A 13,050-nucleotide genomic window follows, 5' to 3' on the forward strand; every position below is an offset into this window, starting at 1 on the left:
TGAGCCTTCAGCCCCCTGCTGCCCCAGAATGTGTTATTATGTGATCAGTGAAGCTGTCCTCAGAAAGCCCTCTGGAATCTACCCCTGCCTCAGCCTTCTAAGGGGGAGGCAGGAAGCTCCAGATGGGAAGGAGAGACCCTCTGGGGTGCTCTGGAATTGCAGTCTGGCTGCAGGTCCCCTATCACCCTGCCCCCCCCCCCCCGCCCCCTCCTCTGTTCTCCAAATTCATTCCACCCCAGTCCTCCTGGACTTTGGTTTCCATAATCCCCAGCTCTCTAACCTGAGCTCTCCCCATACCTCCACATTCCAGCCATGCCCTCTCACTTCAGCTAAACCTTCAACAAACAGGTTCCCACAGTAGAGTTTCTGGTGTCCCAGCATCTGGAAACAAGACGGGCCCGTCTTCATGAGGACAGCAGAGCCCTGAGGCGAAGCAGCTGGAGTCTAGACCCACACTGCCTGGGTTCCAAGCCTGCTCTGCCTCTCACTAGCTTTGAGAACCCTGGAAAGCGACTTCTTCTCCTTAAGCCTCAATTTCCTCATCTGTAAAATGGGGCTCATAATGGCACTGGCCCTCCTAAACTTGTGATGATTTAAGTGAGTAATGTGTGGAAAGTGGTTGGCATGGCTCCTGGCAGATGTTGAGTGGCAATAAATATTAACTCCTATCATTATTATTATTGTAATGAATTTCTACAAGAAATTTCTACAAATTTCTACAACCCTCTGGGAGGCAGAGGGTTGAGCCTTCTGACCTGTGGTTCCCACAGTTCCAGATTAGCCAATCAATGTGTTGTGCACATTTTGGGCGAAAATACCACACAAGGGGTATGCCTTTGTCTATGCCGTCTTATCAGGAGGCATCCAACGTCCATGTTTCTCATTACTGGAGTTGCTAACTTTGATCACGTGGTTAGGAAAGTAGCATGCATTTATTGTGTTTCCTTTTTCGGGATATAAAAGTGAATAAAATGTTACCCATGCTCCCAAGAAACTCTCAAGTCTGATGGACACATGGTGTCCTAGCTACTATTGGCTATAACAAACCATGCCAGAATTTAGTGGCGGAGAGCAACAACTTTATTCTGCTCACAGATTCTGGGGGTCAGGAATTCAAAAGGGCATGACAGAGATGGCTTGTCTCAGCCCCATGATGTCTAGGGACTCGACCAAGACTCAAATGACAAGGGGTGACCAGACAGAGAAGTGGAATCCACTGAAGGCTTGCTCACCTACCAGTCTGGTGCCGAGATAGCCTGGATTCAGCATCTACACACGGCCCCTTTCTGTGCCCCACACGTCCTCACTGCTTGGCCACCTCTGATACGGCAGCTTAGATGCTATAGACCCAAGTGTCCTCCTGCGGACAGGTCAGAAGCTGCATTCATTGCCTTTATGACCCAGCCTCTGGAGTCACACAGCATCCTTTCCCCTACATCCTATTTGTGAAATCATTCACAAGTGGTCCCAGACTCAAGAAGTGGGACATAAGCCCCATGTCTTGAGGGGATGAGTGTCAAAGCATGCTGGCCATTTTTAAAAATCCACCAAAACATGGGAAAGCACTGAAGGATCTTTCTACTTACACAGGTTTGGCAACTCAGCCCCAAGAGGGCAAGAGCTTCACCAACTTGGGCCTCTTAATTACCAAACATGTAATTTAATCGAGGGCCAATTCTGTACCAGACAGGTATGGACCCAGCTGCCAGGGATGTTCACCAAGCCCCTCCATGGGGTGGCAGGCCCACACAGACCCACCACAAAGCCTTGTGGTCTCACCGTTGCACAAGCATTTCCCCCCTCTGGCAACTGGTCACACATGGACGTGCACAGAGGGCCCAAGACTCAAGGTGCAGGGCAGAGTGAAAAATGCTGTACTTTGGCATCACAATGACTTCAGTTCAAACTCAACTGTACCACATTCTGTGTTTGTTACATTTCCATCCTTAATCCTCATTTATTCAGTAAACCTCATTGACTCCTGTCCTGCGCCAAGCTGGGTTCTGGCCATCACAGCAGTAAACGAATAGAAACCAGACCTTGTCCTCCGTGAAGGATTCCCCCCGCCCCCCCAGGCTGTCTCTGCCAGCAAGGCCTGTGGGTGGCACTGTAAGCTTCCAGGGAGCAGGGTCAAGGGATTATTCAACTTCTCTCACATCTCTGCGCCCAAAGCCAACTGGAGAGGAATTGGTCACGCAATTTAGCAACTTAACCAGGTTAAACTCAGCAGAACAAATCAGCTGAGTGTGAAGTTGGAAGGCGAGCGGCTTACATTTAGAAACCCAAGAAGTATTGCAATGCAGACTAGAAGCAACTGGGAATATCACTAGACAGACTCATTAAGCAAGAAGGTTTCTGTGAAAATGACAAAATCATAGCACCCAGGGCGCCCCAGCATGAGATTAAAAGCTGAAAGCAAGTTCAAGCTTCCTATTATTAAGCTGCATTATGACAGTTTAGGAAGAAAGATTTTAGAGCCATCAGAGTTTCTGGTGGCTCTGTTATGGGAATCTGACTGTGTCTTTGAAATTCAGAGCAGTTTGACAGAGTGAAATGATCAGAATATCCCTCCCTTGTGAGGACCCTGAGGAGGGGAGAGGCAGACACTGAGAGTAGCCCAGGGATAAGGATTAGAGGGGCTGCGAGGTGGGGAGCATGTATTGACAGGAACACACTCACCAACAGTCTGTCCAGGAGCTGAAGGGCAAGGTGTTGATTTAGGGAAGGGAGTGAGGTGCCCAAGGTAAGCACTCAATAAATGTTAGTTCCTGTTATTACCACCTGCTGACCAAACTTTGCAGGTTGGGTTGCTGGGTGGTGAATATTAATGACCCTCGGCCAACTGGATTCTGAGCTTGCTTTCTCCTAGTGTTTGATCCCAGAGCCACCAGGAAACCAGCCAAAGTCAGTGAACGGGATATTGATTGGAAATCAGCAAAAGCCATGTTGGGCAAACAAGCCAGCTTCCTTCTACAACACCTCTTTGATCCTTGGCAACCGAGGGTGTGCACACACGTCTGGAACGAGCTCCCTGCAGGGCGGCCACAGGACTGACCGACCCGGCCATTGTAGGCACCGTGCCTTGTGCTGGCAGCTCCAGGGAAGGAGCGCAGCCCAGGCAGGTGCTGGCACAGCAGACCAAACCCACAGCCTGGGCCTCTGACCCTGGGAACCACAGAAGGCTGGCAAGCCCTGGCAAGTGTTAGCAGAGCGCTTTGGCAGGTGAGGTTACAAAATAGATCCTAGGCACTCAACTCTCAGTAAGTGGTGGTTTGGGGTTTCAGCATAGGTTTCTGCGAGACAGAAATCCAGTGGTCTTCCCTTCCCCACTCTTCCCGTTCCTGAATGTCGGCAGCCTCAGAAGGACCAGGCCAGGGGACATTCACAGATCTTCCCATTGGTGTTCAGCCTTAGAAGTGTCATCACCTTCAGGCCTGGTGCCAGTGTTGGCTCCTCCTTACTCGCACATTTGTGGGGATCTTCACCAGCCAGACATTCTGATCAGTAGGTCTGGGATAGGCCCATGAATCTGCATCTCTAACAAACTCCTAGGTGATGCTGATCTTATCTTGCCTATGGACCACAATTTCAGTAGCACTGTTCTTACGCTAGGGTATGACCTTGTATCTCTCTTAATAGCCTACCATCTCCTTTAATGGCTCTCTATTACCCTCCAGGTAAAATTGAAGCACTTAAGTATTCCCAAAAAACCTTCCATGACCAACCTCAAAGCAGGACTGTCACGTTCTGTTGCATAGTTCGCGTACTGCACAAAGACACACCACCAAGAGGGTGAAATCCACTAAGCACCGCAAAGCACTGGGCTGTATTTGCCCGTAGGACTATGATTAGGCATTAAGAAAGGTATATCTTTTTCTTGTCACTGAGGCACCCTCAGCTCACTGATGTATGGTGGGGTGGGGGGGGGGGGAGGCTGGGATGGAGAGGGCCTGCATCTGCCTGGAGAGGTGCCTTTTCCTAGTTTGCACAGAAGCACTGCACAGGCCGGCAGCCCTCCTCCCAAGAGCATCTCTGCAGCTTCCACTTCCTCCACTGTCCTCTGTCTCCCAGCTTCTCTCACTCCTTTACCTGGTTAACACCTTCACACTCTGTGGGGAAGACTTTGTGGCCCCGGAAACCTTCTCTGTCACGAGAAGCACCGTCCCTTCCTTCAGAGCAGTAATCCTCCTGTGCCTTTGCCACTCCTTCCTGTGGGTGTGCCTATCTCCCTGACCGGACTGTAAGCTTCCGAAGGCTCCCCACGGCTCAGCATGGGCCCCAGGCAAGAGCTCAGTGAATATCTGTTGTAGATTCTATTCTGCAGCCACGAAGACCTCACCGGTGCCAAAACCCAGCCTGCCACTTTTTGTTGTTGTTCCTTAAACATTTTATTTTGAAATAATTCTAAATTTACAGAGAAGTTGCAAAAATAGTGCAGAAAAAAAATAGTGCACAACTTCCCTGAATGTTCATGTTTACGTACTCATGGTACAGTTATCCACTCTGAGAATTCACATCAGTGCTTTACTGCTGACTAGCGTGCAGACTTTTTTCTCAGATTTCCCGAGTTTTTCCACAGGTGTCCTTTTTTCCCTTCTAGGTTCCCATATAGCATTTAGATGTCACGTTTCCTCCTCCTCCTCCTCCTCCTCCTCCTCCTCCTCCTCTTCCTCCTCCTCCACTCTGTGATAGCATCTCAGTCTTTTCTTGTCTTGATGACCTTGACAGTTTTTAAGAATCCTAACCAGTATTGACTCTGGGTGTGTCTGGTCTTTTTTGTTGTTATTGTTGTGGTTGTTGTTGTTGTTGTTGTTTTTATTGATGGGCTGAGATTCTGGGGCAAAAGCCCACAGTGGGTGTGCACCCTTCTCATCACATCATATGAGGGGGCTCTTGAGCTCAAAATGACTTTTCATTGGTATTGTTGACCTTGATCACTTGGTTAAGGTGGTGTCAGCTGGGTCTCTCCTCTTTAAGCTAGTCTTTTTCCCCTTTTATCCTAGGTCTATTTAAAGTGAGTCACTAGGGGGAGGGCACCTGGGTGGCTGCTTCAGTTAAGCATCTGACTCTTGACTTCAACTCAGGTTATGACAGTTCATGGGTTCGAGCCCCACATTGGGCTCCACAGTAACAGTGAGGAGCCTGCTTGGGGTTCTCTCCCTCCCTCTCTGCCCCTCCCCACTCTCAAAAATAAATAAATATTTAAAAATAAATAAAGTGAGTCACTAGGTCCATCCTCAACCAGAGAGGAATTAGGCTCCCCTTCCTCAGGGGGAGGGGTGCCAAAGAATTTTTTCTGCTGCTGAAGCCACAACAGCAGCTAGTAACTCTGGGGGAGATGAAGCTGTGCAAACATTTTATTCCTCCTCGGCGTGGTCCACCAGCTCCAGCATTCACCCACAACCCTGCCTGCAGCCGTTACCACTGTAGTGCTCCCGTGGTCAGTTTCCTTCCTTCAAGCATGCCATGTGAGGGCATGTTTCCTTGGCACAGGCCACATTGTGTAATTCTTCTGCTTAATCCCCTTTATGGTGAAGGGTCCATTTCTACCACTGTCATCCCTGGCTGCCCAATCAAATCTCCTGGAGAAATTGAAAACGGTTCCAATGTCAAGGCCTTTGTACCCAGAGAGTTTGATTCGCTTAGTTCAGGGTAGGGTACAGGCGTTGATATACTGTTTAAAAGGTCTCCAGGGCATTCTGTGCTTTGGAGTCTGGGCTGAGGAACACGGGCTCAACCCAACACTGTGGCAGCTTCTCTGGATGCCTGTCCTCACTCTCTATGGCAGAACTGGTCACTCCCAGATCTGTGCTCCTCCAGGACTCGGTTTCCTGCAATATCCATTAATGCCTCCACTTGTCCCCAAAGTCAGGAACTGGGTCTTCTTCACCGATGTTTTTTCCAGAGCCCGGAGCAGAGTCTAGCACAGAGTAGGTTCTCGGTGAGCATTTGTTGATTGAGAAAATGACCCCGTGTCAACAGAGGCAAAAGCAGTAGCTGTCTGTGCACAAAGTGGCAAACCCATGCGTTCTTTTGCTGGCTCAACAGTGTTAGAAACACCTGGAGCAGCAGTATTTGTGTCATTCACTGTCATTTCTCTGCTGTTGTTACAGTCCTCCGCTCTCAAGGAAAACAAGGGCCCCATGGCCAAGAAGTCACTGGCATGTGCATTTCAGCCATCTGTGCATTCACGCTGTTGCAGAAGGAACATGTTTGCATTTTATTTTTTAATTTTCAGGAAACCAAGAGACAACATTAACACTTCTAACAAGAAGGGATTACCTTAAATAGATCTCTTTTTGTATGTTTACCTTGGAGGTCACCAAGATGGCTAAGACCATGCCTGTAACACTTTTATAGTGGGTCCAAAAAAGGACAAAATATTTTAACCATTGTTTTTTTTTTTTTTAGTTTAAAGAAAAGTAAAGTTAATTTAACTATTTTTAAAATGAACTGACCGTGTTGGTAGCCTTGTTACCACTCGACTAGGTTGAGACCTCCAGGGTATGGGCTGGAAGCCACTGGGGGAAAGTCGGGAGTAGATGGGATGCATAACTTCAGGGTGCTGACATCCCCCTCCCCCAAGGGGCTTAAGATGAAGACAGCATGGGCATAGCACGAACGTGCTAAGCTATAGAGGATGCTTCTGGAGCATCAAGCTGTAGGAGGGCTGGTCTTGATGCAATTTATACTACCCCCACTGCCGGCTGATGCTGTTAGGGGTTTCCTCCACTTGGGGTCATCTGTTGTTGAGTGAGCTCTTTGAACAGCCCTCTGGTCCTCCCAGGGCATCTCGAGGTATTCTAGTAGACTTATCCAAGTTCTTGCCGCATCATGGCACCCACATTCACACACGAGCTGAGAGATGAGACCAAGGTGAAGTAGAGGCAGCAGAGAATGCTTCATGGTTCCCATCTGTCCTTCTAGCATACCACCTGATGGCACACATCACTTCCCTTATGCCAGCTTTGACTTGACACATCTCTTGGCCTCGGTTTCCACAGCTAAGAAATGGGAATGACCATGAAGAGCCCACATCTTCTTTTTGAGGATTAAATGAGATGGTGTTTGTGTGAGGCCCCCTCACAGTGCCTGGCACAGAGTGAGTGCCCCCAAGTTGTGTTTTTGTCCCGATTGCATCTTCTGACCCTCCCCCCGCCTCCCCCGCTTCTGCATTCTGGCCACTTCCTTCATCCCTACTTTATCTCCTATCTTCCCTCAACCCTCATGTAGCATCTCGTTCTCAGGACGAGAATCTTGTCAGCTCTGCCATCTGAACTCACCCCGTGCTCAGCCAGTGCCCGGAGCGTGGCGCGGCCCCGTCTCAGTGTGAGTAAGAAACAGGCCCTTCCTGATGGGGCTCTTTGAGGAAAATCATTGCTTCTGTTCCTCCTGCCTCTCTTGCCCCATCCTCTGTAGCCCAGGGTAGAAGGGCTGCTTGTTCCTCTGGTGTGCTGCAGCCAGAGCCTTGATGCAAAGGCAAGAGAAGTCATTCGTGGACCCCCTGGAGCCTTACTTCTGAGCAGAGGGGCCACTTTCCAGGAGTAAAGAAGCAGGGGTCGGTCTGCAATATAAAACGGAAACTGAAGTTAAGATTATGATTTAACCCTTGAAGAACCCCTAGCCTCAGGGAAATTAAGCAAATTGCTCAAGCCACCCAGCTAGTTTGATCATTTATTCATGCGTGCAAGGGGAGGAAGTGTGGAACAAAATCTGCCTCAGATCCTTGCCATTTTGGAGCTTAGAGTCTACTACAGGGTTCAGCAGACTCTTTCTATAAAGCACCAGAGAGTGAATATTTTAGAGAGTGTGAGCCGTAGGCCCTCTGCCACAACGACTCAAGTCCCACCCTGATAGTGGATAAGCAGCCGGAGGTGACACATAAACGAGTGGTGTGGCTGTGCTCCGATCCACTTTTACTTACCGAAACAGATGATGAGACCCATTTGGCTTTCTGGCTTTACTTTTTCAACTCTTGGGCTAATGAAACATTGAGTGAAACAATTGCATGGTTAAGTGTAAAATTAGTTGTTCAAAGGAGAGAGATGTTACTTGGGGGAACATAAAGTAGGTGGACTGGAGAGTCAGAGGAGGCACTCATGAAAAGTGACATTTGTGGGGGGAGGGTGCCTTTAATTTATTTATTTTCTAATTTCAGTAGGGTTAACATGCAGTATTATATGTTATGGTATTATAGGTTCAGCTGTACAATGTAGTTATTCAGCAATTCTTTTTTTTTTTTAATGTTTATTTATTTCAGAGAGGGAGAGAGACAGAGTACAAGCAGGAGTGGGGCAGAGAGAGAGGGAGACAGAATCCAAAGCAGGCTCTAGGCTCTGAGCTGTCAGCATAGAGTGCAATGTGGGGCTTGAACTCATGGACCATGAGATCATGACCTGAGCCGAAGTTATATACTTAACCAACTGAGCCACCCAGATGCCCCAGTTATTCAGCAGTTCTATACATTACTCAGTGCTTATCATGATAAATATACTCATAATCCCCTTCCCCTGTTTCAGCCATTCCCCCACCCTCACCGCTCTGGTAACCATGTTTGTTAAAACATCATTTTAAGTGTGATGTAAGGATAAGGAGTCATTAATTGGGTGAAAGGGAGGCATGGGAAGGGAAAAAGTGTTCTGAGCTGGCAGAATAGTTGGTGCAAGGGTCCTGTGGCCAAAGAGACTGCAGTTCTTTTCAGATATTGAAATAGAGTCTTGGAATGCAGGAGGGAGGGGAGGGGAGGCCAGCTCATGCAGAGAGCTGATGAAAACCACAGCTTAAGGACTTGCTCTTAATCCCAAGAGCAATGGGGGACCACTGCTTTTCTGATACTAAGGGGTAATGTGACTGGATTCTCCTTACAAAGTGCTCATTCTGGCTTCTGCCCAGGAATCTCACTGACAGCAATCAAAAGAGACTCAGGTTGACAGGCAGCTCAGCACCCTTTCCCCCACAAACTTTTTATTTTATGTTTGCCGTTCTAACAAATCTTGCGCTTCCTCCGCTTCCAAAGATTCACGTTACATTACACATTTTACGGCCACAAGCTCCATCCCATTCCATTTTTCTCACCTTCTGGCTTTCCTTACCCAGTCCATCCCCCCACTAACTTCGTAAAACTTGCAAGTTAAATTTTTCAGAGACTGTTTCTGACAAAGCAGTGGGAATTAGATTTGGTGAAGCCCTTCATAAAAAATTGAAGGCACGCTATATTAACATACATTGATTTATTCATAGTGTTTCATTACAAGTAAGTGAGGATCCTGTAATACCAGGAAAGGTTAGGAGAGCAGGGGAGCGCGGTATATTATATTGACAGCTCGGTGGAAATTGAGTCGCTTTTGGATTGAATTTGGAGTGCAGAAAAGGAATTGGCTAGTAAATAAGGCATGAGTTTTACCTCCCAGTGTCTGTATATCAGTGTGGTTGCCACCAGCCCAGGCAAGGGGACGGGGACAGAATTTCAAAAGGATACGTGAGCACTGGTAACCTGGGCTTGGCTGCCACCCATCAGAGCTCTCTGGGTGTCTCTGTTCTTGCGTCACCAGGAAACCTGAATCCAGCTGCACACTGGGGACTCAGCTCCCCCATTTGCTTGGCTCACCACTGCCGGTCACACTGGGTTTTCCTCAGTTCTCCCAAGACTGTTCCTACCCCGGGCCTTTGCCCAGGTGGTTCCATTTGCCGAGACCCTAGAATGTTTCACTGCTGCTCTGACTCTGTGTTATCCTCTGCCATCAGCTCACTTCTCCCCTGAGATACCTCCCTGAGCACACTGTCTTAGTTTGGTGGCCCTGAGACACCGAGAGGTGGGAGTGGGGAAGGGAAAGGAAGGGACGGTAGCCAGTGATGGATGTGTTTCCCAGCCAGCTATGTTGGAGGCAGTCGGAGTGGAATCCCTCCAGGAAGTCCCCTGGGATGCTGCAGGAGTGTCACATGGGGGGAGCCCAGGGACTGTGTGCATCAACTACCATCATTCTAGCCGCTGGGGGCGCCAATTACCCAGCGCAGGCGAGTGCCCCCCCCCCCCCCCCCCCCCCCCGAGGACAGCCCTCAAGCACAGAGAGGCAGATGGTTGCCTTGTTTCTCTCTGAGAAGCGGAGCAGGTGGGGGTAACCAGAGGGAAAGCTGGGGACAGGTTCACTGAGGACCTGCAGGACAGGTATTCCTGCCCAGGCTTTGCTTGCAAGGTGCCCAAATCCTTCAGCTCAGTGTGTTTTTCCTCTGGGGCTTGCTCTGCTCCGAGGAGTCCGGTCTGTCTCCTCCTCCGCATGTAGCGTCAATTGCTACTGCTTGACAGAGAGAGAAGTTACCTCTTTCTCTAAAACGCGTGGCGCCCTTGCCAGAAAACGCAAACGGCTTATTTTTGATGTAAAGTTGGTGTGTTCCTGTTTCTGTCTGGGTTTGGCCTTCCTGGCACATAGAAGACATTCTTGACCGAAGACAAAGTGATAGAAGGTGTGTGTGTCGTTGACCTACATTGCTCAGAAAGGAAGACACCTGGGCACGGGCTCAAGCTTGTGTTCACATCGGCTGTGTGTGCAACAGTTGTGCAGTGCAGGCCCCAGGGTGCAGCTGTATGCAGGACACGTTTGTGAAGGAACAAGTGAATCAATGAGTGAACGCATCTTTAGTTAATGCGATGTTGTCTCTGGGCCGGGCAGCAACTTCTAGAGTAAGGAGCACAGCTTTTAGATCCAACAGACCTGGGTTTAGTCGTGTGTCAAGGGTAGAACCCTGAACAACCATGAGAACGCACGGCCTAGAGCTACACATGACAGCCCGCACGCCTCTCACAACCACAATGTGGAGCAAAAGAAGCCGGACATGGAATACACCCTGTATGCTTCCACAGATTGAAAGTACAAGAGCAGGCAACACTAGTCTGTGCTGTGTGTAAGTCAGGATAGAGGTTATCCTTGCTGAAAGGTGGTGGGGAGGGATTGGAAGGGGGCATGCAGGCTACATCTTGGTTCTGGTAATGTTCTTTCAGCCGGGTGCTGGTGATACGCATGTGTCCGGTTAATAAAAATTCATTGGACTGTATAGTTTCTGTATGTATGTTATGCTCTAATTAAAGACATTTTTTTAATGTTTATTTTTCTTTTTGAGAGACAGTGTGCAAGCAGGGGAGGGGCAGAGGGAGAGGGAGACAGAATCCAAGTCAGGCTCCAGGCTCTGAGCTGTCAGCACAGAGCCCAATGTGGGGCTCGAACTCACAAACCGTGAGATCATGACCTGAGTCGAAGTCCGAGGCTTAACCGACTGAGCCACTCAGGGACCCCTAATAAGACATGTTTAATAGGACAAACTAGATGAAACAAATAAACATACAATCCTGTGTTTGTCACTTTAACAACTGTGTGACCTGCAAATGTGGCACTCAAAAGTGTGATCTATGGGGGCTGGTGCTGGGATGCCAACGGTTTTTGTTACTCTCACAGCAGGGTAAGTGCAGAAATAGAAAGTGAGCACTTAGAAGCTCTCATGGTCCCTTGACATTGCCACAGCCCCCCGTGTGGGAGGAGTGGGCGTGTCTGGTTACACAGAGTGCAGACCGGTGTGGCTATTACCAGACTCACATGGTGAGTCCCACGCGATGGGGTCTGCAGATTATTATAGGTCAGCAATGGATTGGGAAACACAAAACTGGGCCTTCACCACAGAAAGTTTGGAAAGTTCTGACTTAATGCAGGTTACTTTCAGTTGAGTCTTCATTTCTCCAACATTTAAATGAGATACATATCCTGATGCCCCGAGGTTTAGGGAAGAGGAACAAGATACCGCATGAGAAAGCAGCAGAGAGCACCATGGGGAGGAAGGGGCGAGGAGGCTGCATTCTTAAGTGGCCTTCCAAGCCATTCTTGTCAGACGTCACACATAAACGCTGCTCTACAGCTGTGCTGTCCAATGTGGCAGCCGCTGGCCACACGGGGCTACAGAGCTTTTGACACTTGGCTAGTCCAAATGGAGATGTGCCATAAGGACAGACTACGTACTAGATGTCTAAGACTTAATATGCATAATGGAATCTAAAATATCACATTAAATGTTTATGTTGATTACAGGTTGAAATGCTAATAATCTGCATATATCGGATTCAACAAAATGTGAAAATCAATTTTACTTTCTTCTTTTACTTTCTTTTCATGTGCCCACTAGATGATTGAAAAGCGTAGGTGTGGCTCACATTCTATTTCTGTTGGGCAGCAGCACTGTGGCGCATGTCCACAGTGCTCTTGTGAGGCTGGGACCATCTGTAAGGTGGACGATCCCAGCAGAACTTGCTGTTCAAACTTACATGCCTCCTTCTCCTTTGCTGTCCTGACATCCCCCTGGATGAGCTCCATCTAGCTTCCCGCGCGAGGTATTTATTTGTTTGTTTGCTGGCTTGTTGTACAGATCAACTACAAGGCTGTTGGCTCCCTGGACCCGAGTGCCGACCTCTCCAGCCAGCGGGGGAAAGTGTTCAAGCTCCGGAATGAAACCCACCACCTCTTTGTGGGTCTGTACCCGGGGACCACCTACTCCTTCACCATCAAGGCCAGCACAGCAAAAGGCTTTGGGCCCCCTGTCACCACTAGGATTGCCACCAAAATTTCAGGTATGTGTCTTAGAAAGGGGAAAGGAAGAAGGGTGGTCTGTTTTTTCCCCATTCATAATTTTCCTGGGAGTGAAAAAGGGCAGAGCCAGCTGTCACCTCATGGTATTGGAGCAAGTAAGAGGATGCATCCCCTGGCGTGTATCACTGTAGTTCGTGAAGAAACCAAATCCACAAACCTCCTAAAGTGTAAAAAACATACTAATTAGACTAGACCAGAGGGAACACTAAGTGATTCACCAAATAATTTATCATACAATTGCATTAAATAGGACGTCTTCTTCCCATACAAATTCGTTTGTAAAAATATGATTTCTTTTCAAGAATATTCCTTTTGGCAGCACAGCCATAGGTTCTCATGAAATGTTGGATGGATGGATGGATGGATGGATGGATGGATGGATGGATGAATGTTACAATGCCATGGATGTCTGAGATTTCACCCG

The 13,050-nt window shown here is 48.5% G+C and overlaps 1 protein-coding gene across 14 annotated transcripts in view; it reads left to right on the forward strand.

The window, feature by feature from the left end:
• Window positions 1–13,050, forward strand: part of PTPRT (protein tyrosine phosphatase receptor type T) — a 1,064,810-nt gene that overhangs the window by 754,050 nt on the left and 297,710 nt on the right. For all 14 annotated transcript variants that reach the window (XM_023251232.2, XM_023251237.2, XM_023251233.2 and 11 more), the window contains exon 10: window positions 12,406–12,607. In XM_023251232.2, the coding sequence (XP_023107000.1) occupies window positions 12,406–12,607 (202 nt within the window). The remainder of the gene's footprint in view (window positions 1–12,405; window positions 12,608–13,050) is intronic.

Source organism: Felis catus, chromosome A3, assembly GCF_018350175.1.
Source record: "Felis catus isolate Fca126 chromosome A3, F.catus_Fca126_mat1.0, whole genome shotgun sequence".
Lineage (NCBI taxonomy): Eukaryota > Metazoa > Chordata > Mammalia > Carnivora > Felidae > Felis > Felis catus.